A 26,887-nucleotide genomic window follows, 5' to 3' on the forward strand; every position below is an offset into this window, starting at 1 on the left:
GGCGTCGCATGATTATACTTTGGGACTAAAAGCGCAAATTACTGTTGACTGTGGTTTTGGTTACAGGTCTCTCCAGAGGATCTTTCCTCAAGAGTGGTAACTCAAGAGGCTGCGAGGTCCCTGGTCGGTTTAGTGCTGGTCCCAAGCTCTCAACACTACAGCTTACGTATTGCAGCTACTTAAATCGGGTGACTGGGGTTGCCCTTGGCGGGGTAACCAATGCAGAGGTCCAGTCTGTCCTAACAGCATTTTGCTCCCACTTGATTGCCGCACTTTTCCCATGGGATCGATCTTCATGAGTTATTTGAATAGCTTTCATCGATTTTTAGTTTTTATTTATTTTTTTTATAGTTCACTGCACCTGCCTATTATGGGACTTTTTTAATTAATAGATTCACTAGCAAATTGAGTGGAAGGTTTTATTACGGGTAAGGATTACGTGGTCTCCTGTGTTTTACAGTTCTTGTTGTAGGTGTGTGTATCCCTATGAATCCGCATTGACATTGTGGGAAGTTTGTTTTCTAGTGCCTCGCTTGTACAATTTAGGAACACTTGGGTTGGGAATCAACTCTGCAGGATTTGGTAAGCCAGGACTGTATACCAGTACATTGGGCTTTGGTAATCGAGGACATTATTGTGGCTGGTACTTGAAATTTTGTGCCCAACTGATTTTGATACCAATTTTCAGAGTATAAGTAGTTCCTTGGTTTAATTTAAAAAAGGGGGCGTGGTTTGGACAAAATGGGGGTTACGTTAAGAAATGGGGGTTACGTTAAGAAGTAAGGGCTGTATCGCGGAAGCTGTTCAGCCTCAGCAGGGAAATGTTGGTGCTGTGAGCCCACATAACCGAGGAATGGCCGGAATCTTGGCACAAATGAGAACTCCGCTCCCTACCCTGGGTATGTCGGTGCTGCCTGTAGTAGAACGAACGGGAACTGGAATCCCTATGGTTAGTGGTCGGAAGTCCTGGATAACGGCTCCCCTGGTGTAAAAAAGGGGAAGTGGTGACAGGGGTTCTGGGAAATATAAATCCGGTTTTGGCAAACATTGAATGGAATTTAAATTCAATGGTTTCTGGGGCAATGCTCCAGGAGGGCGACTTAGTCTCAAATGTTTCGATTTTGGCCCCGGCCATCTCCCACGAGTTGGCCAAGTGTGTGCGTTTATCGTTGGACTTTAAAACCAACTAATGGATTATTCCAGAATCACCTGCCAGGGAGGTAGGCCTTACTGAAATAATGCTCCATCAGCATTTAGGGAAAGTTTCATTGTGTGAGCTTCGTTAGTCCCCCACTAGGTCCGACCTTCGTTGGTATAACTGGACATCTGATTTTGATAAGGGCTGTGTGGTTGGGGATGAAGCTCCCAGGGATCACACAGCAGGGGACGGGTCTAAGATAGGTGGGGAGGAGGTCCTGGCACCAGCTCTGGACGATTTGTCCTTTCCCATTTTGGCTCATATTTTAGATTCAGTGGATCGAGGATAAGAATCGCTTAATTTTGAGATTCGGGACCTACAATCCGTTATGGAATTATTGAGGAAGGTACACCTCTTGGAAGGTTATATAATAGCAGTGTCTCTAACATCTTGCCTAACAAAAGGGCCAACATGTCGGTTGAACCTATTACTGGGGAGTTGCGGGAAGCACAAAATAGCGGAGCTGTTGACCTTACCGACATGGGTAGGGCGCAAGTTGACAAACTTAAATGAAAAGTAGCAGTGGCCAAGGGCCATTTACCTTCAGTCTCGCTGCTGGGGATAGCCTGGGAACAGGGAGACATTATAGTAAGTAGTAGTCCTAAGGAGAATCGGGCCTCTAGCGATCAAGGTGTCCCTGCTAGCAGGAATAAACTTCACCCAGTGGGGAAAAAACTAAATAAATTGTAAACTCTCCCCTAAGCAAAATAAGGGTGCCAGAACTTTCTTGAGAAAGTTAAGAGTAGAGGTAGATGAGCAAATGCAAGTTGATAGACTTTTGGAACAAAAGAAAAGAGACGACGACTTTAAATTAAATAAAGGTAATGGTATTAAAAATCCATCTAACGAGCAAGCCTTACCTGAGGCGCTAATACCTCTGGTAAAGGAGCAGGAGGAGGATAGTACTTTTGATTTGAGCAATACTTCGGTATACCCAGTAGATGAAGGCCAGGCTCCTTTAGGAAGGGAGGACTCTTCTGAGTCTACAAATTCAGAAAAAGATACTGGTCAAGGGGAATAGGGGGAGGGTGTTTACTGGGGGATGGTGGTGCGGTACCATAGATGGGGCCGATAAATGAAAAACAAATGGGTAGGGGTCCAGTGGTCTTGGGGACAAAAGGGGAAGTCTTAAAGGAGACATTTTACGCAATGTTCGCGGAACTAGTTATAGCGAAGGATTTAGCTGGGGGTGACCTCGTGAAAGAGACCAAGTTGGATATGCCGGTACCCCCTTCAAGAATACTAGAAAAGTGCTCTGGTCAACCAAAGAATCAACAATTGAGGGCCGATACTCTTTCTGATCGTGTCCTGGCGCATAGTCAGTTCATGCTATTGCAAAGGGTTTAAAATCAGTTTTCGCCTCTTCTTTCTATCCACTCAATTTGATTAATTGTGGGCTGAGGGAACATTGCAGGGAGAAACCTTGGGTGCTATCTATCCTAATTCAAAAAGTGCTCCTATTAACTTGCTTTGTATATGTTCTAGGAGAAGGTTAATTAAGTGCATTGCTTCCATTTTCATTGCTATCATCACCCCATTGGTGATTGATGCCCCATATTAAAATTGTATGGTTTCCTTTTGATTTTTAAAAATAAATAAAATATTGCAATGTCATCAACCGGCCTGGTTCATGGTCCATTGTGACCCGGGGTGTTTGAAAAAGGGTGTGTGATACGGGTTGTGTATCATCTCAAATAGAATTCGCATAAAATACTGAGAAAGGCATCTCAGTTGTGCGCTACATACTGGGCCGAGACGAAGGTGTGTGTCGCCTGATTTAATGTGTAGCCTTATGTTAAGGATTTCAGAGGCAAGTTCTTAGACTTTACAGTACCTCTGGTTAGAAGAAATGGTTCCAGCTGGCTTCTGTTTGTGTACAGTTCTAAAGATCCTGTTTCTGAGCCTCAGTCGTGGGGACAAGAGGGAGGACGTCTGGGGACTACTGCTCTGCAATGGGAAGGTCAGCGGCAGCAATGGGCAAACTTCAATTCAGCGGCCCTTCTGTGTTTCAGCTCCTAGCGTCTGACAGCAAATGGCAACACTGCTGTTCTCGGATACCACTTCAGACTTTCCTTGCTTCTGGGGGTCCATCACTCTGTTGAGGTGACTCAGGCTTGGCCAGTCCTGCATCAGGGAAGTCCGGAGGATCTTCCTAGTGCTCGGGTACGACTTAAAAGCAACGCACACAATCTGGTGTCCCTCTCCCTGGCACTTCGGTTCCAGCAGCAGTGGAAATACAGCCAGCTTCGAGAGGATGTCCAGACAGGCTTACTTTGGAGTTGATTGGTCCCACCAACTCAAAGGGAGAAGTCGTCCTTGCAGGGCTTCTCTAGTCGAGGTGAATGTGGTGCTTGAGCACAGCAGTAGGGATTCTCTGGGCAAACCAACGGTCCAGAAGTTTCAGCATGCGCCTCTTCCAAGTTCTTCCGATTCCTTCGTCCAGTGGTCGACTGCCTACCAAGCCAAAAAGCCTCGCCTTTTATGCGGGTTTCTCCCATTCTTTCCAGCCTTGCTGTCAATCACAAAGCAGGATGGCTGTCCTTGCCGGACTGCCAGCTGGCCAATCGCCTTTGGGTTCATTCCTGTAACCAAGGGGTGGGTTAAGCACAGGGAGTTTCAGGCACCTACCTCACTTCCTGCCCCTGCCAGACATACTGGAGCCAGAGGCGGGCTTCACTTGTGAATCCCGCCGAAGACAAAACTAACAAAGGGTCCAAACCTGGTAAATGTCAAGAAGGACCTTTGCAACAAGAAATGGCGAAAAAAGACAAGGGCCATTTTGAACGCAGCCCGCAGTAAAAACACACAATGGTAGTAAAAAGTAAACCACTGCCACCAGCCATTAATTGTAGAAAGGGTAACATAAAAATGTTACATGAGAAACTAGACAAAAGGGATACTAAGTAACCCCTGCAGCACCCTATTGTAAGTTGCAAAATGTAAGTCAATTTCACTTCACTGCTCTTGGAAACCGTAATTTCACTGAGCGAAGGTACTTAAACCTTTGGGAAATCTAAGAATTCCCTGGGCTACTGCTTCTGAAGGTGCTGTGACCCAATGTAAAGATGCCTATGGAGTTTGTCAGACTCCAAAGTTAAAAGAAACGGAGAATAAATTGCATACAAATTATGAAAGATCAAAAATCCAGCAAAACGAGCTGTGGGTCTCTAGGTAGAAGGGAATTGGCACATTTTTTAAAATTCTCCCTAACACGCCCATTGGTGTTTGACAACTTTGCCTTTGTCAGAGCTCCAACGCCCTTCTCCCACCTCAGTGCACATCTTGCACAGTATTCCTACCTTGCACGATTCTGCTCGGCTGAGCTTCGTCCTGCTCTGCGGGTGTTCTCCTCTTTGGCTTTGTGGCTTAGCTTAAGCTCCTCCGTGGTTGGAAGAAACAATCGGGTTGGTCCGGGGGTTCATTAAAAGGCGGCAGCATATGCAGTTGAAACCCAGCCTCTCGTTGTAAAGGGACTACATAATGGATCTGATTAGTCCCTCTATATCCTACAAACATGCCTTACTGTAAGGAAAGGGGATGCTGTCATTAGGGCATTGATTGTCCTCAAAGGGGAGAAGGGAGGGGGGGATCACCCCTGTGGGATCCCACTTGCCCTGTCTCCTAAGGAGTGTTGTGTAACAGGCTTCCCTCCCTATTGCCAAAGAGAGTGGCAAACTCCCTGGATTCCTCACAAGGCACACCGAGAGGGATTGAAATTTAAAAGGTCACAGCTCCGAATTTTTGTATGGTCTTGTTACCCTTGGTTCCAGATAGGCAGAGCATATGCCTATTTGCCCAATAAATTGGGATTAACTGGTAGAAATGTGTATGCAACCTGCACTGCCTAGATGTCTTCAGACGAGTGGTATGGAAAAACACCTTGCCCCAAGTGGACCTCTGATCTAGTGCTGTTGTGTTGAAATGGCTGCTTCTAATTTACTTAAATTGCTAGCGTAAAAGAATGGTTGACTAAGTGATTTGAAAAATGTTTTTGTATCAGTTTGTTCTGGTATAAAAATGTGCCATTCAAGAATGAGAACTGCACTTTTGCTACCAGAAACATTATTTCAGTTGCTGCTTCTTGAAACTTGGAGTAACCTCCTTTAAATTAAATTCTTATCTGGGGTCCTGCTCAGGCCTCAATTTCGAATTTACACACCCCATTATGGGCAGTGTAAATTGACAATTGTTAATTAAGAAATGCTGTTGTGTGTTATGTGGAGAACTGAGTGGGCGGGTGGCTTTAGGCCCGACTCACTTGCAACGTGAGATTAACGCTGCTGCCCTGTTCGTAATACAGCCTCATTGGGTTGCACAGGGTGATCCCCACAGTTAAGACTGGACTGTTGAAGGAACTATGATAGTATAGCCAATTGTGTATACCCTTTGGGACTACAATAAAATGAAGGTTTTTCTGTGAGACCATAATGAGCACCCGTTTACTGTTCTCTATGGCTCAATTTCCCCAGAAGTGTGTTGTAATTCTGCATCAGTTTTTCTGTGAAAGTCCCTTACTCTATGAAATGCAGCAGTTCTTGGCTGCTTGGAAATCGTCATTAATACTCTTTTGGAGAATGCTGGCCTCGCTGATCAGCCAGCCTGTTTATAGAGTTTGGTCAGTTTGTTGTGTGATCACGAAGTTCTCAGTAAGGCATTTTGGAATGGAATCTTAACAGCCTTTATGGACTGTGATGAAAGACTTGTCAAAGGTCACAGTGCATAAACTAGTCTCACATCTGAAAAGTCCCAAAATGTTGGGTTAATAGTGTAGCATCCTTGATAATTGGTCTTGGTGATAATTAATGTACATGTCGGAGTGGGTGAGAGGGATGAGTGGGAGCTTGAACTAGGGAGGAGATGGAAGACGAACCTTTAAATCCCTGTTGTGCTTTCATTGTATACATGGAATGGACTATTAATGCTGTAGTTTTGCTTTGTACTTGCATGCTTCAGTGATGAATAAATGCATGGTCCAAATCCAGCGTGTATTTTCTCCAGCATGTAGTTTATTCAAAATCTGTCTAAGAAATGGCTGTTTTAAGTTAATGATATTGTGAGACAAGAATGTACTTGGCCATGTGAAATTATACGTTTTTTTAAACATTGGTATTTCCAGGACTTCCTACAAGAAGGCGAGCCCACTTCATCAAGATGTGATGAATTAGCAATGTTAAAGAGTAAAGGATGTCCAAAAACTGAAATTGAAAATCCCAGAGGTAGCCAAAAAGAGTTGGAAAATAAACCATTGACAAACCGCAACAAAGACACTGCAGAAAAATTAAATCCAGAAGACATCACCCAAATCCAACCACAAAAGATGGAATTGAAACTTCGATCAGGTCTGTAGATCTCTTCCAATGTACCTCGGTGCTATAAAGAATGCTTTCAGTATCCTTTATATAACGTCTCATCATATTCAATATCTTCATTCTGAATTAGAATCTTGGTGAAATCTGCCCCTCCACCCCACTAATAAATAAAATGGTAATTCCTTTATGTTCCCACAGCATAAATCTGTTTAGAAATGTTTTGTTCTCGTCTGGGAGTGTAACAGCTGAGGAACTGTGCCCTCTGTGGGCTGAAGAGTTCTCCAAGTGCAGCAGCTTCCCTAACATGGGAGCCCTTCCTCTTAACCTGGTGACCTTCTGTTCGAAAATAATTTTCTTTGTGCAACTTTGCCTCCATTTTCTATGGACCCCAACACTTTTTTTGATTTTCTTTTTACTACTTGTTCTGAGTTTTTACAGTTAAGTGAAGCATTCAACTTCACACCACTGGCCTTTTGCTCATTTGTTATGGGGAAATAGCCTAGTCCTTCAGACTGTCAGTTCTGTGAAACTGTTTCCTGCTTTTTTTTCACATATTTGTTTAGGGTAACTTTCATGTTGCACAATGCAGATTTACAATGCAGTGCAATGGGGATACTTTTGTATCACCCTGGACTCGCACTCACAGGATTTTCTGGTTACTTTTAAATTTGCCAAAAGACAAGCTGATGGCAGTAGTTACATTTTTCCTATCTTTATTTTTAGTTGGACTTCACATGTTTACTGCATTTGGCTACTAACTGTGGCTAGTGTCACAACATGGCTGTGCCACAAGGCTTTTTGCTTGTTCCTGGGCCATTTTGTTTGTTGGCCTTCTTCCTGCATTGCCAGTTCAGGAATGTCCTTTTATCGTCCTGCATTTGCTTGAGAAAGCACTGCTTTTCTCTAGCTAGTGCAGGCCGTGTGTGTTGGAAGTCAGGAAGTGGGTTGGGACTGTCTGGTCCCAATCCACATGCTGGTTTTGGTGTCTAGAGTGTATGTGTGGGTTTGCCCACAGTGGTTCCTGATTGGACCAGTGCTGGGGTGCGTCTGTGGCAGTTCTTCTATTGGTTGGGCTGAGTTTGTGTGCTCACCCGAGTTCCGGATAACAGGAGTCCTGGGGCCATTCCAGAAGGATCAGACCCAAGTATCTGATGGGCAGGAATTGATGTAATAACCCTGTGGGAGACTACACAACACTTGTCCTCTTGTTATTAGGTAACCCAACTTTTGGTATAGGCCTATACTACGCGAGTTGGTATTGTGACTGAGCAGCCAGACTCATCTCAAGAGGGGTAAATGTGAGCTGTAGCAATGAAATCCACAAATACAAGTATCCAAGTAACACTTACAATAATTATTTATTTAACAGTTGTTAGCCTGCCTGGCGGTCGACCCCTAAGCCGTGCTAGGAGCCCACAGGTGTGAACTCGTGAAATGCCTAACTCCTTCCCTTTGCCTAATCAAGAACGCCAGGTCCACAGAAGAGGCAAGGTACACCTGGGGTTTAATATAGCCAGTAAACCACAGGGATCACATTCATGAAAAGAAATTCAGGCACCTCTTGGGTAACACTGGCTTGCAGCCCAGTTTTGATGACCTGTGACGTCTTAATTTACGTCACTTTCTGGGACCTTCTCAAAAACCTACCTCTACTCTGGATAGGTTGCTGAGTGCTAGGTCCCATATAGGAGCTAATAGAGACATGATGTTATTGGACGAGGCTGTCTGGTGCTGTGCTTGGACTATCCCCGAAAACTGTTACTCTGAAAATGTTAGTGTGCTGGCCCCCTGATTGGTCAGTGACCCCCGCCATCCATCCCGAGGGTCTGTGGATTTGCTTGGCTGAGCTGCGAGCCCCCAAGCCTGGGATAAACTCTGTTCCCAGCCTGCGGGACACCTGTGAAAGGTGCATGTTCAGTTGTGTCTGCAAGGTGCAACTGTGTCAGCATCATAACTGCGTGCAAGCCATAGCTGGCATGAGTGTTTGGTTTCCCAATGCAGAACTGTAGTATGGATGTAACAACTTTTTTGCAGCTATTGTCTGGTCAGCGAGACAGGTTGCTCTTCTCAGCCACCAACTCTTGGCAGTTCCTCAGCTCGGCAGATCACATGCTTGGAGGCCACGTTTGAGAGCACAGGAGCTCGGAATGATTCTGTATTTTGTCAGAGCGCGCCCCTCCTGCAGCTGGTGTTACTTTGGTTCAGCGCGAGGAATGTCATTTGCAACATTGCAGCCTTTTTGTTTTATTTTATTCGTATCTATATAGCGCACAACAGCCCAAAGACATTGTGGCACTTGTTACAGTACAAAGCTTAGTTACTTAGTTACATGGTCATTAGCAATATATACAGGTTGCAATATAGTTATATTACATTTGTGTTATATTACAATATACATGGCAGAAGTGGAGGAGGCAGTCCTCCACTTGCTAGTTGAGTGGCCTTGCGGTTGTTGCGGAAGACAGAGATGGAAGTTTCAGCTCTAATGGTGGCAGGGAGTGAGTTCCAGAGTTTCGGTGCAATATAGGAGAAGCCTAGACCCCCCCGCTGTGGCTCTCTTTATGCGTGGTATGTGTAGCTGGTTGGTGTACTGAGCTCTGGTGGGGCGAGTGGATGTGGTCCTTGATATTGCTTCAGATAGGTATGCTGGAGCAGTTTTGTTGATGCACCTGTGAGTGATGGTGAGGATTTTCAGAGTAATACAGTCTTTGACCTGGAGCGACCGGGCTTCACGTCTGGTCTCTTCTAGGGAGGCTCAACGGCGGCTCTGAGGGCATTGTTGTGTGGTTTGCAGTCTGTGAATGTTTTCGACGGAGGTGCCAGCTAGAAGGGCGTTGCAATAATCTAGTTTGACTCCTATAGTTGCTCTAGCTATGGCCAAGCGGTTGGGGTGGATAAGTAGGGTTTAATGGCATTGATGAATTTGGTGCTGAACGCTGATGCAGAGGCTATGGCGCTGACTTGTTTGTTCATCGATAGATTTGCATCAATGTGAACACCTAGAGCATGGGTGCACAACATAGGAAAGTCTTTGTCTTCTGGGCCGGACAAAACACTGGCCCTCATTGGCTCAGCACACACACGCACCACTTGGTAATGAAGTGAAATACTTGAGACTGATACCAGTCCCCTTCTTTCTTGTCTTCTGTCCATATAGGACTAGGAATCGATTACCCTATCCAGTCTTGGACCCTAGAAGACACCCTCTAATACTTCACAGTGCTGAAGATATTGTTAAAGAATACAAGAATTGAAAAAAGTATTCGTCCTGAAGAAAGCGGCCACTAGAGAATCCCGCTGAAACCGGTTGACTATTCAATAGGCCTGGTTGATAACCAGACCTTCATCCCCTTATAAAGAAAACTAAGGGCTTGTTTAAAGAAATTAAACCAGTTATCCACACACATTGTGCTTTCACCTAAAGTTTTGGCTAGCAAGGAATATGCGATTTGCCCCTTGTTTTTACATAAATCTTTCCCACTGACAACTGTTCTCCTAATCAGTTGCTTTGGGTGTTGTATTTTTGTGTTTTTATGATAAGACGCACACATTGGGGGCGACAAATTAAAAACAAAAAAAATCGACCTCCAATCGGTGTGCACGTACTAGACACCAGGAAAGTGTTTTAGAGAGTTTAGGGACAAGATCTCTACACCACTTGTAGCCGGCCCAGCAGCACCAACTAGGGCCCCTATTCAATTGGTACGAGATTATGCACAGATAGGGTCATCTAAATGTTTGGCTAGGGACTTAGCTATAGGAATAACTCTAATTACTTTACCTTCTGTTGTTCAAGATCCTTGGGGGACACCGCAGTTTATACTGGTAGGATGTACATTAGCTGTGTCGGAGTAGACCTTCATGGCTCTTCCTTCAAGGAAGGAAGTGATCCAGGATGCTGCTTGATTAGAGAAATGGGCTGCATGAGTGAGGTGGATGGTGGGTGTTTAGTGATCTACCAGGTCAAAAGCAGCTGATAGATCGAGGAGGAGCAGCATGGCATGTTTGCCTTTGTCCATGATCTGTGAGATTTGATTTTTTTAGGTCTAATGAGGCGAATTCTGTCCATGCCCGACACGGAAGCCAGATTGTCTTTTGCCTAGTATGGAGTTAGCTTCTATGTACGATTGGATCTGGATGTGAGCTGCTTTGTCAAGGATTTTTAGGAGGAACGTGACTGTCATTATCGGTCTGTAGTTGTTAGGTTGCGCTGGGTCAAGTGTGGCCTTTTTTTTAGAAGTGGCCGCACCCAGGCTTCCTTGAGATTGTTTGGTACAGTTCCTGTCTGGAAAGATGCATTAATGAAGGCGGTAATCAGGGGTGCTAGGCCATTGGTGCATTCCTTGATGATTTTGGGAGGGCAAATGTCTGCTTTGCAGAGGGATGGTTTGAGGTTTTTGATGAGATTAAGGACCTCTGGTTCAGTGACGTTTCTGAAGGAGAATTGAGTGTGATTGAGATGACTATGCTTGTCTTGTGTAGGGCGGTTGGTTTTTTGATTTGGGAGGGCTTTGCAGTGGTTTTGGATTTTGTTCTGGAGGAGTTTTATTTTGTTGAGCATGGCGGACTGAATGCTGGCACACCAGACTTTCTTTAGTTAACTCGTCAGCGGTAGCCGGAGGAGTGACTAATTCATTAAAGATTGCGAATAGTTCTTTAGCTTTGGAGTTGGCCTTTGAGATCCTATCATTGAAGGAGTTGGATTTTGCTGCGAAGATGGCTTTTTTATATTGGAGGGCTATTTGTTTGAAGATGCTCTTATTTAGATCACTCTGATCCGTTTGCCAGTTTTTAAGCGACTGGTGCTTTTGAGCTCGGGAGGGTTTGGATTTCTTCCGAGAACCAAGAGTTGCAGTGAAATTATTTTTTTTTTTCCTTCTTGCTTTCAAGTGGGGCTATAGAGTTTATGGCATTGGTGAGAGTATCATTGAGATTGCTGATAGTATATTTGGGTCCTTAGTGAAAGGTGGTGCTAGGCAGGGGCTTTTATGGTGGGGACGCAAGTTTTTTAGAACTTCTTATTGCGGCAGGTGGTGCGTGGGCGAGAGTCCTAGGTTTAGGGTTGGTGGGGATGAGGAATTCGATGCATGTGTGGCCCGTCCAAGGAAGGGCAGTGTTTGAGGTAATGTTGGATGCACAGTTGTGATCCAAGACCCAGTCAAGGGTGCGGCCTTAGGAGTGAGTAGGGGTGAGGACTCTTTGGGAGAAACCCAAGTCTGCGAGTTCTTTAGCTAGGGTTGCAGCGGCTTTATCCTTAGGATCATTGTATCCTAAATGTAAGTCTTCTAATAGGATTTTGGAGGACCTTTTGAATGTTTTTGCTGAGTCGATGGGAGAGGTGCTCTTGGAAGTCAGCTGGGAGTCCGGGAGGTCTGTATAGGATGTGGATGTTGAATAGATTATTGGGGGAGAGCGTAAGCTTGGCTGATAGGATATCAGCATTACCACCCCATGTACTATGGTCTGCTAATCTGATGGATAGTGAGTCTTTGTGGATAAGGGCGACTCCCCCTCCAATCTTATCACATCTACCTAAGGATGGTGTAGCCTGTGGGTAGGGCTAGTGCGATGGCTGGGCAGGAGGCATCATTGAGTCAGGATTCAGTGATGCAAAGTAAGTCTAGATTAAGTGTGGATAGTAGATAATTTATCTTGAGGGCATGTGCAGGTAGGGAGCGTACGTTCAGTAGTGCACATTTAAGAGGTGGGTGTTGTGTGCCTTTTATGTTTTTGTTTGTACTAGTATGGGGTGAAGTGCTTGTTGTGGTGTGTGGTAGTGAGGGGCTTAGTGCGAAGTAGTGTAGAGGGATGTTGGGGTGGTGGGGGGAGAGGGGCAGTGCCTATGCTCATTTTAGTATGGGGTAGTGATACAGTGCGGGTGCCTAATCTGGTGTTTCTAGTCATGATGGGTGTGGGTGGACAGAGTAAATACCTAGGAAGTGATCGATTTCGTAGATTGCAGAGTCTGGTGGCTAGGCTAGGTGGCCGAGACACTGATGTTGTAGTCTAGTGCTGCGGCATGTGAATTTAGTGCCGGGTGCTGGGTGAGGTATGCTGGGAATATGTGGGGAGGCGTAGAGGCCATTATAGTGAGGGCTATAAGGATGGCTGTTAGGCTGGCTGAGCGGAGTGTGGCAGGGAGATTGCGGGAGAGTGAAACTATGCTATGATTGGGAGGTGCATTCTTGGGCATCATGATCGTGGAGAGTGGCTGTGTGTGTGTGCAGCTGGTGTGTGCCGCTGCTATGTGACAGACATGACAGGGGGATTGTGCGACTAGTGCTAGGTTGTTCAGAGACAGGGCATAATAGGTAGCAGTTCATCAAAATACAATGCCTAAATTTGATGCCTAAATTTGATTTTGTAAGTGGGGCAGGCAGAGGCTAAATGCTAGCAGGGCATAATAGGTAGCAGTTGGCTGCACAAGAGGATAGAGTACAAGCGGATAATCAATAGTGGTAAATGCGCTAAATAGTATAGTATAGTGAGATATTATATATCAACAATAGACCAGGTGATAGTAAGCAATTGTCCAAAGTCAGTGAAAAGCAGAGGCACCCATGAGGTGTACTGCATGAAGGGATTAGGTGGAAAGGTTAGGTCTGGGGAGGTGCGGGCAAGCTGCAGAGTCGGGGCAGGCTTAACAGAAAATGGGGAGTCCTTGGCCCAGGCCTCAGGTGCCTCCAGACAGGAAAAGTTCCTTGTGATGAGGGGGCCGGCGTTTGCCTGCCTGCGCCCGATTGGCCTTCTGTAGTTGCAGTTGGCCAATGGGGGCTCTCCTGGATGTCATGTGGTCGCCTTCCTGGCAAGGAGGTCGTCGGTGGCCATGTTGAAGCAGGAACACCTCATGGCAGTAGCTTTGTTCCTGCCAGTGGTTCTAATTGCACAGCATTCTGTGAGGCCTGGGGTCTCGTCGTGGATCGTGGCCTACTAGATTTCCCAAGCCATGGTCTGGCTTCTGCTCTGTCTTCCATAGTGGCCATAGATTAGTACATCATGCCTGCCCGGTCCCTTGAGTGCTCCTATCATGCCATTGGGTTATTTGCATGAAGCAGCTGCAAACATTTACACAAGCACTTCTTGCGCTACCGTGGGGCTGTAGCAAGCCTAATGGCAAAACAATAAACGTGCACACATTATAGATGTCACTGTCCTCTAACTCAGAGCTGCATACCTGGGTTCTTCGTCTAGTTGGGTGTGTCCAACGTGTGCGAGTAGCACATGTGCTTCATGTCTAACATAGCTATGTCATTGTGATGTCCCTAAAGACTTACGTCATGGCTTCTTGGTGCTTTAGTTGACTCAGTCCATTTTCACTGTCTCCAGCTGTCTGGTGTACTTTCATCCACTGGTTAAGGGCCGTACTGCTGCAGGGTTGTAGGGCTTGCTGGGAGGGTCTTTCGTGATAGCTGTCCATCGTAGGAGCAGTGGGAAATGAGGTGAGTTCATATGAACGGCAGCCATATTGTCTCTGGTGCTTCTTCCTGTTGGGTATTTCGGGAAGGGAGGCATATTCTGACCTTACCTCTTCAGTCCCCCAGCTGGTCTACTTGTCGACCACACCACCATTCTCTCTGCCATTGTCTACCAAACGCCACATCTTCGTTATCCCTGCCAGGTCCCCATAGTAGTTGACCTGATCTTCAAATGACCAGTACATGTATACGCATCCTCCTTCGGGCTTGCAGTATACCCACTTCCCTACGTACTTCTTCGGGTTGCGTGGGTTTTCTACTTTCATTTCTGGCGAGAATATATCAGATGCCGCTCTCTGTTGTCTCAGCCTCTCTTAATTTGAGGTCATCAATTTGCTCTAGTTTCTCCAGCTCCTTGAATAGTTGTTTCACCACTACCTCTTCTGCTGTCTTCTGACAACTTCCAATGCACATCTTTATTTCAAACAGCGATGCAGTCCCCAATAGGAGTTTTCCAGCCAGTGCCTTTAGGCCGCCTGTCAGCCAGGAGGGCATCCATGACCAGAGGTAGGCAAACCAGCTCTTGTCTATTCCCGTCCATTGCTGTGAGGAGATATAGGACATATCGATTCTGTAGTGCCACCAACCTTATTTTATTGCTCTAAGCTCTTCTGTTGGGTTGAAGCCGTTCACCATCGAGTTTATGGTGACCATCAGCTCCCAGCAGGTAATTTGTAGCCGTTTGCGTATGCCCGTACTTCAGGTAATAACGATGCAAAGAACATTTGTGTCCAGCTGAACAGTCTGCCAGAGGCTGGTGCTTCGTCCAGTGCTGCTTCTGATCTTCCCCGTAAGTAATTTCCCTCGTTTCACCCTGCTGAGTGTCTTGTGCAGGTTGGTGCTCTCTGGTTGGTCAGTTGTGGGAATGTTGAGTGACCTTTTCCTCATTGTTTGTATTTTAGGGAATTCATCAACTGAATGTCCTTCTTTGGTACCACTAAAGAGGGCATGTTCACGTGTGCTAGGGAGCATATCCCTCCCCAGTTTGGTGGCAGCTTGTCGTATGCTTTTGCTCCACAGGCCCAATAATGATCCTACAGAACTACTGTTTCTGTGATCATTTCCGGGATGGTTTTAATTCTTTTGCATCAAACGTTTTCTCCTACTTCTTCACCATTGTGTTGGTAACATAGTGCTGGTGTAGTTAGTGGAATTATGGGCATAGGTCCAGCTTCGTTATCGACCCATGTCACAAGTTTTGCACTTATATCCCAACTCCTTAAGGCATTTCTCATTTTCCTCTTGCACCTTATTCACTGCTGCTTTTTCTAATGTTACTGCTTTGCTTCCCACCATTCAGTCTACCCAGCCATCATCTGTATATACTTGTCCAAATATTAACATTTGTGATCTTTCCCAGCATTCCGGCTCTCCTCCTACTTCTCTCGCTCTTCACTTACATGTTAAGTACTGTAAGGTTGTTTTAGTTTCTCCTTTCTCAGGTCCTTCGGTATGTACTGCAGCCCTTCAACGAGTTGCCAATAATTGTTCATCATGGGTAATGCTTTAATTTATCTTCAAATGGAAAGGTTGTCTTAGACATCCATCTCAAGGTGGCAGATTTCCCTTGGACTCTTCACTGTGTTTGGAACATTGCTAGATAGATTAGCCATTGTGCTGTTGCTGCGGAAATTTCTGTTGCTAAAAAGGTTCTGGAAACACTCATGGCATAGGGAATCAATTTAGCAGCTCTCACAGGTTGTGTCCCTACCAATTCTGTACATGTGCTTATACCAGATGTTTGTTGTGTGCAGTGTCTGTGAGATGTTTCTACCCCCCACATGTCTGTGCCAACACTGCGCTTACCTCTCCTTACCTTCTCAGCAGTGTCGTCTATACCACCTGAGATGGTAGTCTGAGCAGCTTGGGTCGGGGAGGTATTGGTGTGCGATACAGCAGAGACCTGCACAACAAAATATAGCTGCCAGAGGGCAGTGGCTAAGAGGCCAGTAGATAGCAGTAACCACACAGTAGACGGAACTATTATTATCACGTTCACCATTATTACTTACGCTGCTGTTGTGCAGCTGATTAGATGATAAAGTTGACCGGCTGATCATCGCAAGAAAAGGCTTGATTATGTTAGTATTTGTAAGTATGGTCAAGCTCTGTGCACAAAGTAATCACCTAAGTGCCCATGCAAATATCTCTTCCCAGATCTTCTGTATAGCGGGATTTCGGAGTGTGGACAGGACAGGATATGCACTCTGCTGAAGTTGTGGGTATGTTTGGGCTAGGTATTCTATAAATACTAGGAAGTACATTTTGGGTGATCGGGATTTAAAATTTCTGGGTCTTCTTATAGCATGGACAAATTGGTTGGAGAATGCTTCAGGGCGGTCAACAGAAGGCAACATGAAGGAGCTCTCTAACCCTTGCACTTTCTTAACAATTCACAACAGCCGCAGAACCCTGCGTGTGCAAGGAAGGAGAATTGTTGATGTCACTGCTGTATTCGGTAGTAGGTACTGTACATGCGGAATGCTAAGTTAAATCATATTGCTACAATCAGATTTGTTCCAGGTCACGGGATTGGATTTGGGCAGGGCAGTGGTTCAAATTTCTATTACTTAATATCTTGGGTAGGGCAACGTCCTTTACTGGTCCATTTGCACCAGTGTTGCTGTGGGAATTTTAGGGACCTGGGAGTGTCTGACCATAAGGTGCCCAGTGGTCTCCTGGGACGTTTGCGCTTTCTTGTTTGATGATGCAACGTTGGGCCTCTCGATTTCTCCTGTCGCGTGTTGGGGTGAGGCTGAGGCTTTATAGGGCTTGATGTCCTGATGATGATTCCATACAGTTTTGCCTTGCAGCTTCACTGTCCTGTCGGTTACCACCTCCACATGGTGGGGGCCGGTGAAGGGGGGCGCATTCCAACACCTAGTGTAGTTTTTGAGTAGCAAGTAATCCCCTATTTGAATATGTGGTTCCTTGCGTATTTCCTGATTGCTGGTGTCGTCTTGTACATCGTCTCTCGGTCTCCCCTTTGCCTGCTGTATCTGGCAAGAGATAAAAGAAGCGCTAGAAACAAGTCTAGTTATGTAGTCTTACATCGTCTGTCCTCCTAACGCATCAACAAAATTCTGAGTCCCTCAGAGCCCTTGTGGAAGGTGCAGTCTTCTTCCTGTCACCATCTCATGGGGCGTTAAATGGTGGTCGGACCCAGGTTTATTGCGCAATTCGAACAAGGCTAAGGGCAGGCTGTGGAACCAGTTTTTCCTTTGTGCTCTGCCGAGTTTTGGCAATGCACTCCTTCAGGAGGCTATTTAGGCATTCACACACACACCCTGTTTGCTTGCGGGTGGTATTCACAGGCAAATTTGCATTTTATTCCTAACAGGGCAGGGATGTGCTGGAACATTTAATTGGTGAAGTGGGGCCCATTGCCAGACCGCAGGACCTCACAAATTCCCCACCTTGGGAGCACTCTGACTAGGAATTTTGCAGCTCGGTGCGCATCGGCATGGGAACATGGTCCAGCCTCTATCCATCTCGAGAAGCTACATACTACAACAATCATGTAGCAGTAGCCTTGACATACCTGGATCATGTCCACGTAGTCAACCTGGAGGTCTAGGAATGGGCCTTGTGGTCTAGGAATAGTCCCCGTCAGTACTGTGTGGCGCCAGCAGTAAACTGCTGGCATGTCAAACAGTTGCTAATAAAGTATGCTACATGAGCTTTCAGGTCGGGACAGAACTGTGATTCTCCAATACATGCTGCAATGACTTCTTTCGCCGTGTGTGTAGTGTAGTGCAATTGTTTTAACGCTGTTTTCAGTAGCCAAGTGGCATGACCACTTTGCCTGTGTTTTGTCGCCATACGGCGTCGGTAGGGTACATTGAACACCCTCTTTACCCAGAGTTCCTTCTCATCTCTTGGTGCCGCTGCCTGCCACTCCATTATCTGTTTCTGGTAGGCGAGTGCATTCATCCTTCAATAACATCTGTCTCACCCCTCCCCTTTCCTTTTGCTTCTCCTTCAAGTCCCACAATTCTCCGGAATGATGCACATTTCGCTTGATAGTCTGCGGCTTCATTACCCCTGGAGATTGAGTCGTCCCCATTTGTGTGTGCTTGGCACTTTACCAATGCTTGCTCTTCTAGGTATGTTAGTTCTCCTAGCAGCAGAGCATGCTGTACTGGAGTCCTGTGTGTCCCCCCCCCCCCAAGCCCCTTTCTGAGCCACCTTGCCAACCCCGAATGTACTGTTGAGGTGACATAAACACTATCTGAGTAGATTTGTCACCCTCTTCCCTACACTATTTTGTAGTGCCAATATCAGTGCCACTAATTCTGCAGCTTGTGCTGAGTAATGAGGGGGTAAACAAGCACTCTGCACTCCCTCACTTGTCCAATCTTCCTTCAATTTTACCACAGCCGCACAAGTTATCCTAATCCCATCAGTTTGATCGATAGTTGATGACCCGTCAATATGCAATACCGCTTCTCCTCTCAAACCACTCCCCCTCCCCTCTCCCCGTCACCCCTTCAAGTGCATCTTCCGATATCTAGCGGGTTTCAGTGAAGAACTCAATGTTTTTGTACAGTCGTGAACCCATTCTCCTGGTTGGTCAACATCTGCTATGAATTATGCTGGGTTACCATTTTTACATCTCACTACCTTCCACTCTAGTCTTGACAATATAATCTCATACCCTGATCCTCTGTGTTGGTGTGCTCTTTGGCTTATGCAGTATCGCAGGGCATGTTCCACATACAGAGTTGTTGTGCACCCCATTGTTATTGATGAAGCCCTTTCTACTGCGAAGGCTGCCGCATCCAAGTGTTCAGACGGAAAGTGTCCTTTCATTACTGGGTCAAGTTGTCCACTGTAGTAAGCAATTGGGTCAGTACTGCTTTCATAACCATGCCATCGGCGTGGGAAAACAGGAAGAATTCCTTTTTGTAGTCTGGGGTTGCTAACACGGGCTGTGCTTATTGCTTTCTTCAGCTCATTGAATGTCTGTCATTTCTCTTGTCCAACCCAGTGGCTGTACTCCTTTTGTGCTTCCTTGAGGGCAGTTAGAAGTGGGCATGTGTAAGAGCTGTAGTCGAAAACCCATGCTCTGCAGTAATTGCATAATCTGAGTAACTGCTGCAGTTCCCTCGCTGATTGAGGCTGTGGAGTGGTCTGTATTGTCTGGGCTCTCTTTGGGGCTATGTGCCTGCCATGTTTTGATATCAACTGTCCAATATACAGTACTTCATTTTGATAATACTGGAGCTTAGCCTTGTCTACCTTTTTTGTACCCTTTTTCTGCTAGTACTTTGAGCATGTGCACTGAGTATTTCCTGCATTCTTCCTCTGTTTTGCTACAGATGAGTATGTCATCGACATACTGCAAAACTGTGGTCTCTGGACATTTCCTAGGTCCATTTGTATTATTCTGTTGAAGATGAATGGTGACTCGCAGTACCCTTGTGGCAATCTGGTGTGTTTCCGTTTCTGGTTGCGATACATGAAGTTGGTCAAATCTTGGGAGACTGGGTGTAATGGCACTGAGGTGTTTTTGAGGTCTGACAGCGAAACGAGTTGCTTCTGCTGGATTGCCATGTAAATCCTGGATAAAACACCATGACTTCCACCGCCCCCATCCACCTTGCACACAGGGTACACTGAAGTTTTGCATGGGGATTCTGATGGTACCAAAACGGCTTTTTCAATGAGGGCATTGATTGTCTCATAAATGCCCTCATCTGCCTCCTTCGCCAGGTGATATTGTTTCACCCGAGGTAGTATGGCACCTTGTTTCAGTTTTACCTTCACTCCCCCCTATGCGTTTTATGCACCCCACATCATGGGGATGTGTGGTCCATAAGTTGTCTAGTACCTTGGCCAGATCTTCCTCCCAGAATGGTGGTGGCGCTTCTAGTGCAGTTGCCATTTTCTGTGCAACCTCCCTGTATGTGATGCGTAGCCTGAAGCGCACACGCATCTCCAAAACAGTTCCTCATCGGTCACGTGTTAACCTGCACCCTTCTGCTACTGCAATTATTGCCCTCCATGCTTTCCCTTGGTCTTCTATTGCATGTACTGCAATCCAATCCTGCATTGCCACAACCCCTTCGATGTCTATAGATACAACTGTTCCTTCTTCCTCATCTGATGTCTCTGGTCTGAATAGGTACTCACCTGGTCGCCTCCATACCTTCCCTGCAATCCCTGGCAAAGGCATGTCGGTCCCGTACTGGACCAGCTCGGGGTCGGTTGGCTCCCTCTGTGTACCCTTTTCCTGTAATATGCCTGCACAATTTGTCTTGGAGCGAGCATATGTATTCCTGATGTGGAGCATATTCTACCCTTGTATGTGAATGAGATGGTCATGTGGAGTCTGCTCATTATGTCAGGTCCCAATATGTTACAGGTGCTTGTTTGGAGTAAAGTAAGGGTAGAGATCAGTCGTGATCTCCTATACATAAGGAGATGTTATCAGTAAAGGGAACCAGGGAATCCTTGAGTGTTCATGGCATTGCCTGACAACGGAGAGTCCCTTCCCCGATACATGCGCTAGTCGCCCCAGTGTCAACAAGAAAGAAAAGTTTTGTTACCTATTGCCACCCTTATGCAAGGTTCCTCTGCAGGATTAGGTGTGACTGACCGGATGGGACACAGCAAGTTCGTCTGTGGGCTGTCTTATTGGGGAAATGGGGATAACCCCTTCCCTGTGTAAGGGTTATTACCCACTATGGTAACTCCTCCCATCCTTTGTACTGGTACATTAGCTGTCGTATTCATGGGTTCTGGGGAATGGGCGTGTATTTGTTAGCTGTTGCGCTGCTGGTACATATTGGGGCAGTGGTGATGTCATCTGAGGTGCTGTCATTTGGGGTGGGGCTGTCGTGGGTGGTGCTTGTTGGGGCTGCGCCTGCGAGGGCAGTTGTATCTGTTGCTGAGTGTACTGTACCTGTCCATGTTGTTGCATGTCTGTAGTGTAGTAGTCGTTCTGTCCTCCCTGGTACCCCTGTCCCCCCCCACCCTTGTTGCGCTCTCCTGTTCCTGCATGCATGGGAAATGTGCCCTATCTGCCCACAGGTCCAGCACTGGTGACTCCCTTGCTTGCCATGGGAATCTTCCTCCTCCCTCACATAGTCCCTGTGACATTTGCTGTGTGTATCCCCGAAACCCACCTGTGTATTGGAGTGATGGTGGTCCAAATCCCCGTCCCCTTTGGAAGCCTCCCCTCCTGTGGAAGTTCTGTTGGTAGCCGCCCCTGCCCATGTATCCTCCTCCCATGGGTGGCGCAGTATTGTATTGCTGTTCTAGTTGTAACTTTGACTGTGGTTGAGAAGTCTCTGTATGTCTGTGGGCGGGGGCTTGTTATTAGTGCTCCTTCTAGTGCATACTTTGACAGTTTCCTTTGAACTTACTTGCCTTCGTCTGCCTTCCTCTCTTCTACCTTTTTGTTTCAACTTTTCTTGCCATAACCTACAATGATGCACTATGGTGAGTTGTATTTCCGGCCAGGCCTTTGCCTCCATCCCTACTAGTTTTTTAAAAGTTTTTTCTGTACTGGCACAGGTAACCCTTGCATCAAGATATGATAACATATTGCTATTGTTTTGTTCCCTGGCTCTTGAGTTTTGAGGCACGAAAGCTGTTGACTCTCTTGAACGTAATTAACGAGATCATCGTCCCGCATGTTGCATGCCACAATAGCTCCTATGTCTGTATCTGGGTATTGCGTCTGCAGTGATTGTCATACTGAAGCTCTGCAGTTTGCGAATGGTGTCCTGCTGTGTTTTGGGTAGTCACCCCTGGGAACCCCACCCTCTTCCAGATGTCGTAAGCTGCATCACCCAGTATTGAAACCAGAAACCCCTTGATGTCGCCCACTGCCAGCCTGTGCCCCGCAGTTAATTTTTCCATTTCATAAATCCATTTCCCTGCTTCTCCACTTAGTGAGGGTTATCTGCGCGTAATGTATTCCTTGTCCGTGTGTTTCCAGGCTAACCCCTCTGCTGCTTCTTGCACTTGTTTGTCCACATCGTGCCCTCCATCCTTCTGCTCATAAGTCCTGCACTCTGAGGTTCCTTCACCAGTCCTTGTTGGGTCGAGTTTGTTGGGCCCCTACCTCTCCTCGTCACTATTGCCATCATGTCCAGAATAGTCATCCGTGTGACTATAGAATCCATTTGAAAAGTTTCGTTTCCATGTGAATAAGATGGGATCATGTGGCGCATTCAGATCAATGTCTATTAATTTGCATGCATTCTGCTCCACCGACACTCCCAGGTGTGCTGTGCCGTGTGCTGCTAGCCTCTTATGTGTACCTATGTTTCCTGTCTCTCGGCGTTTCTCCTCATCTCAACTTTTCCTTTCCAATTCTACTTTAATTGCATCACTTACCTGTTTCAATGCCCTTGCGTTTTCACCCTCCCGATATTGTTCCCTTCTCCACCTCAACTGCTACAGCCGTTTCTCCTCATACTTACGTGATGCCTCCAATAATATTTTCTTCCTCCATAATACCATTTTCCATCTCCCTTTCTTCTTCTCCCATCTTCTCTATTTCCTCCTTGCTCTTCTCCATCTCCACCCGTTGTCTTTCCTCCTTGGCGCCTCTCTACTAGGTCTGTTCGCTCTAACATTGCCAAATGCTCCCTCCGTCCCTGCTCCCGCAACTCAAGTTCCTTTGCAAAGTCTCGCTTCCGTTCCAGGTCCTCTCGTTCTAGTCTTGCTTCCTTGTACCCTTGAGGTTGCTCCTTCTCCGCCTCTGCCTGTGCTGCCCTTCCACGGCACCCGTGCCCCAGCTCGAAACCTTCTATTGCCTTCGGTGCACCCTCTGCTTCCCCTTTTGTGGCCCCTTTTAGTTTTCGTAGTATCTGTGCGGCTATCCATTCTTCCGGTCCCTATACCTGCAAATTCATTCATTGCGCGCTGCAGCCCCCCACCCCCCTCATTGAAGTCAGAGCCACCGGCCGCCTGCCCGCCCTATTCCTTTTGGCCGTTCACTTTGGGCGTACAGGGGTGGTTTATACATAGGGTTTAAATATCCCCCTGCTGATTTAAGTTCTCTTAATGTATATATGCCCTGTTCCTCCTCTGCGTCATTGGATATTACACTGGGCGGTGCGGGAGTTGGAGTTGACCGGTCCGATCCCTCCTCCTTCACCTCATGCAAGCTCATCGGCCATGGCCTGTCCTCTGGAACATACACCATAGTTCAAATATTTCCATGCAGTTAGCTAATTTCTTTCCCTTGTATGTACTCTGTAAGTGGGTCAATAGTGATTGCAGCACATCTTTGGAGAAACTGCCGTTAGGTGTCCCTGGCCTTGCTATCTTCCCTTCCGTGCTCTTAGACCATTGTACACTATATTTCACTATCTTCTCCTTATAGGGGGCCAGGGTCTTATGAAGGTTTGTATGGGTGTTACTGCCCCGCTATACATTATCCCTGTCCCACTGTGTGAATACATAACGTTTACTTGTTAGCTGACGTCTAGTCGAGGTTTTCGATATTCCGCTGTTGAGGAAGAAAGTGTTATATTATAATCTGTCACTGTACTTAACTAAGAGCCTCCGCAGCTCTACACCTTACACGGCGAGCTTCGCACACAGCCCCGCCTATACTAGCGCTGCCGTTTTCCAGCACACCACCATGCACGTGCGCTGGCGCCTTCCACACACTGCCGCATGTTCACCTCTCCTCCAATCCCAATTCCACAATGCTAGCTCCTCACTGCTGAAACAGACCGTCCTATGCACCGACCTATTGGTGACGTCACAAAACTAGAGTTAAAAAAGATGAATAGACAATTTGCACAGAACAATGACCCGTAGTTTCAACCCCACACCACGCCCCTACATTACCAAAACCCCCCAGCTGTTTTCCCACCTCTCCAGGGTGGAGTAAACTCCTTAATCCTGTGATTAACCTCACCCGCCGCGTCGCCTGACGGGTGATACGCCTCTCTCCAGAAGGCTTAACCAGCTAAACGCCTTCTGCAATCTGGGATAGCTCCAGCTTGCCCTTACGGGAATCGTCATCTATGCTCCGAACTAGAACGTCCAACTCCTAGGAATACCACATATATACATAATTTCACAGTCCAATCCTATCGAGCCTACAGTTCCTGCTCATCACTGGAGCCTTTTGTCTCGCAACTCGAACATTTTCTAAACACAGAAAAGGGACTTCTACCTGCTCAGGTCCCTACCACCATGCACATGCTAACACAACTTCAGTACCGATCACAAGTTACACCTCCCGCATACATGAAACCCACCCACACAACACTTTGCCTTTTATGTCGACTACAACTTGCGTTCATCAACGCTTCTCGGCTGCTGGCTCTCTGTTAACTGCTCGTCTCGCACCTCTGGACTGCATGGACCCCTCGTCAACCGCAGGCGGGATAGATTTCTCAAGGTGGCTCCCGACGGCCTATCTATGGTTGTGCTGTCCGGTTATCTTGCAAATCCCGCAAGGGTCCTGCTTTACGACCTTGGCAGTGGCTTTGTTCCTGCCAGAGTGGTTCTGCTTGCACAGTATTCTGTGAGCCATGGGGGTGGGGGGGTCTCCGAGTGGATCATGTCCTACTATATTTCCTAAGCCATGGTCTGGCTTCTGCTCTGTTTTTTCCAGTGACCATAGATTAGTGGGTCATGGCTGTCTGGTCCCTTGAGTGCTCATATCATGCCATGTTTTTATTTTTTTTGCATGTAAGTATCTGAAAGTATTTAGACAAGCCCTTCTTCTTGTTACCACAGGGCTGTAGCAAGTTTAATGACAAAATAATAAATGTGCAGACAGTATGTATATGTCACTGTCCTCTAACTCGGAGCTGTACAACTGTGTTCTTCGTGTAGTTGGGTGCGAGTGTCCAAAGTGTGCGGTTAGCAAGTGTGCTTCATGTCTAACGTAGCTATGTTGTGATGTCTCCAACGACTCGCGGCATGGCTTCTTGGTGCTTTAGTTGACTCGGTCCATGTAACTGTCTCCAGCTCCGTCTTGTGTACCTTCATCCACTCTGGGTAAGGTCTGTACTGCTGCAGGGTTGTAGGGCCTTCTGGGAGGGTACCTCTCGTGATAGCTGTCCATCGTAGGAGCAGTGGGAATTGAGGTAAGTTAATATGAAAGGTGGCCATATTGTCTCTGGTGCTTCTTCTTGTTGGAGGGTCTTTCGGGACGGTAGGCATATTCTAACCTTCCCTCTTCACAGTAGTTTTTAAATGAGCATTCTTTAAAAAGGGCAATGTATGTAACGATCAAATATACGTTTCCAGAATCAACACAAAGCAAGTAGATGCTCTTTAGAGATGCTTCTTGCACACTTCCTCCACCCTGAAGTGACTTCACTAACTAGGACAGTAATGGCATTTATATATCACTAGGACACTTTGTAGATTCTGAGGTTTGTAGAAAGGTTAAGGGAAGGAAAAAGGTTAAACGGGTTCTCAGAGCATGCGAGTGTTAGGTAAGATTGTATGCAGTACCCTTTGGGTGCACTACAACAACCCTGACCTCCTGGCAATAGGAACCCAACCTTTCATATAAGTCTTTACTACACAGGTTGGCAGTGTGGCTGAGCAGCCAGGCTCATCTCGATGGGTCAATGTGCTCATTTATTGATCAGTTAGAATAAGCCTTCTTCGGAAGGGAGCAATATAAAAGCAACACACAAGTACACTTCAAAACTGTACACTCTTAGTTTCTAAATCAGTAAAGACCCTTTTGGGGTGGCCCAGTCAGAACCTACACCCTCAGGTGACTTCAATAGCTAGGGTGCTGGGGACATTCATATCTTACTGTTTGCATCTAGAATACTCTTAAAAGTTGGTAAAAGGGAAAGGTTATCAGAACAAACAAGATCCTACAAATATTCCTAAGCAGGCAAATACTTTCGCATCCCCTAAGCAGAATCATACAGTATAACGGGTCATTCAGTATAACAGGTTAAGCCAGAGTCAATGGGCAAAAGTATTATATAGGATGAAGCACTTCTGGTAGGTAAGTAGAAAAGTATTTGCACAATGTTTTAGAAGTCTTTGAAGAAAAGAAGAATCAAATGTAGGGCCACAAGCTCATTAGACTTGTGAGTCATAGAAGATGCAAGCAACTCTACAATGAGAGGCAAGTTCTCTCAGACTTTACAGTACATTTGTATTGAAGAAAAAGTGCAGCAGATGACTCCTGTTCCTGGGCCTCAGTCGTGGGGACAAGAGGGAGGACTTCTGCTCTGCAATGGGACAGTTACCGCTCGCAACTGGCAATCTTTCCAACAAGTGGCACTTCCTCGGGACTACCGGAAATAGCAACACCACGGTTTCTGGCTGTCGAGATGGACTTTCCTTGCTTCTGGGGTCCTGCACTCTGAGGGGGCTCAGGCTCGGTCAATCATGCCTCCTGGGAGTCCGGAGGATCTTCCTGGAGCTCTTAGCCAACTTAAAAGCAACGCACACAATCTGGTGTTCCTCTCCATTGCGTTTCGGTTTCCTGCAGCAACTCTGTGGAAATGCAGCTAGCTCCGAGAGAATGTCAAAGTGGCTTGCTTTGGAGTTGTTTGGTCCCACCACCTCAAGGGGAGAAGTCGTCCTTGCAGGGGCTTCTCTGTCGATACAAATTTGGAGTTTCAGCACAGCCGCAGGGTTTCACCGGGCAAACGAACGGTCCAGGAGTTGCAGCAGGCGTCCTCCTCAAGTTCTTCTTCGAGTCCTTCGTCCAGTGGTCGACTCTGCCTTCCAAGCCAAAAGCCACGCCTTTTATTCAGTTCTCTCCCATTCATTCCGGGTTGGGAAGGAATGTCCAAATACAATTTACCAACCTTACAAAAAGACCTAAAACACATACCACCAAAAGTTAGAACTATTTGTGGTATGTTTTGGTGGGTCGGTAAATAAAAAATTTTAACAAACCCAGGGGCTGCGGGGGTGTCCTCCGCAACACCCCGCTCACTACA

The 26,887-nt window shown here is 46.5% G+C and overlaps 1 protein-coding gene across 2 annotated transcripts in view; it reads left to right on the forward strand.

Annotated features, from left to right (window-relative positions):
• Positions 1–26,887, forward strand: part of LOC138569772 (integrin beta-1) — a 420,457-nt gene that overhangs the window by 131,763 nt on the left and 261,807 nt on the right. For both annotated transcript variants that reach the window (XM_069648057.1, XM_069648056.1), the window contains exon 4: positions 6,315–6,537. In XM_069648057.1, the coding sequence (XP_069504158.1) occupies positions 6,315–6,537 (223 nt within the window). The remainder of the gene's footprint in view (positions 1–6,314; positions 6,538–26,887) is intronic.

The sequence above is a fragment of the Ambystoma mexicanum genome, chromosome 2q (assembly GCF_040938575.1).
Source record: "Ambystoma mexicanum isolate Mex_15411 chromosome 2q, UKY_AmexF1_1, whole genome shotgun sequence".
Taxonomy (NCBI): domain Eukaryota; kingdom Metazoa; phylum Chordata; class Amphibia; order Caudata; family Ambystomatidae; genus Ambystoma; species Ambystoma mexicanum.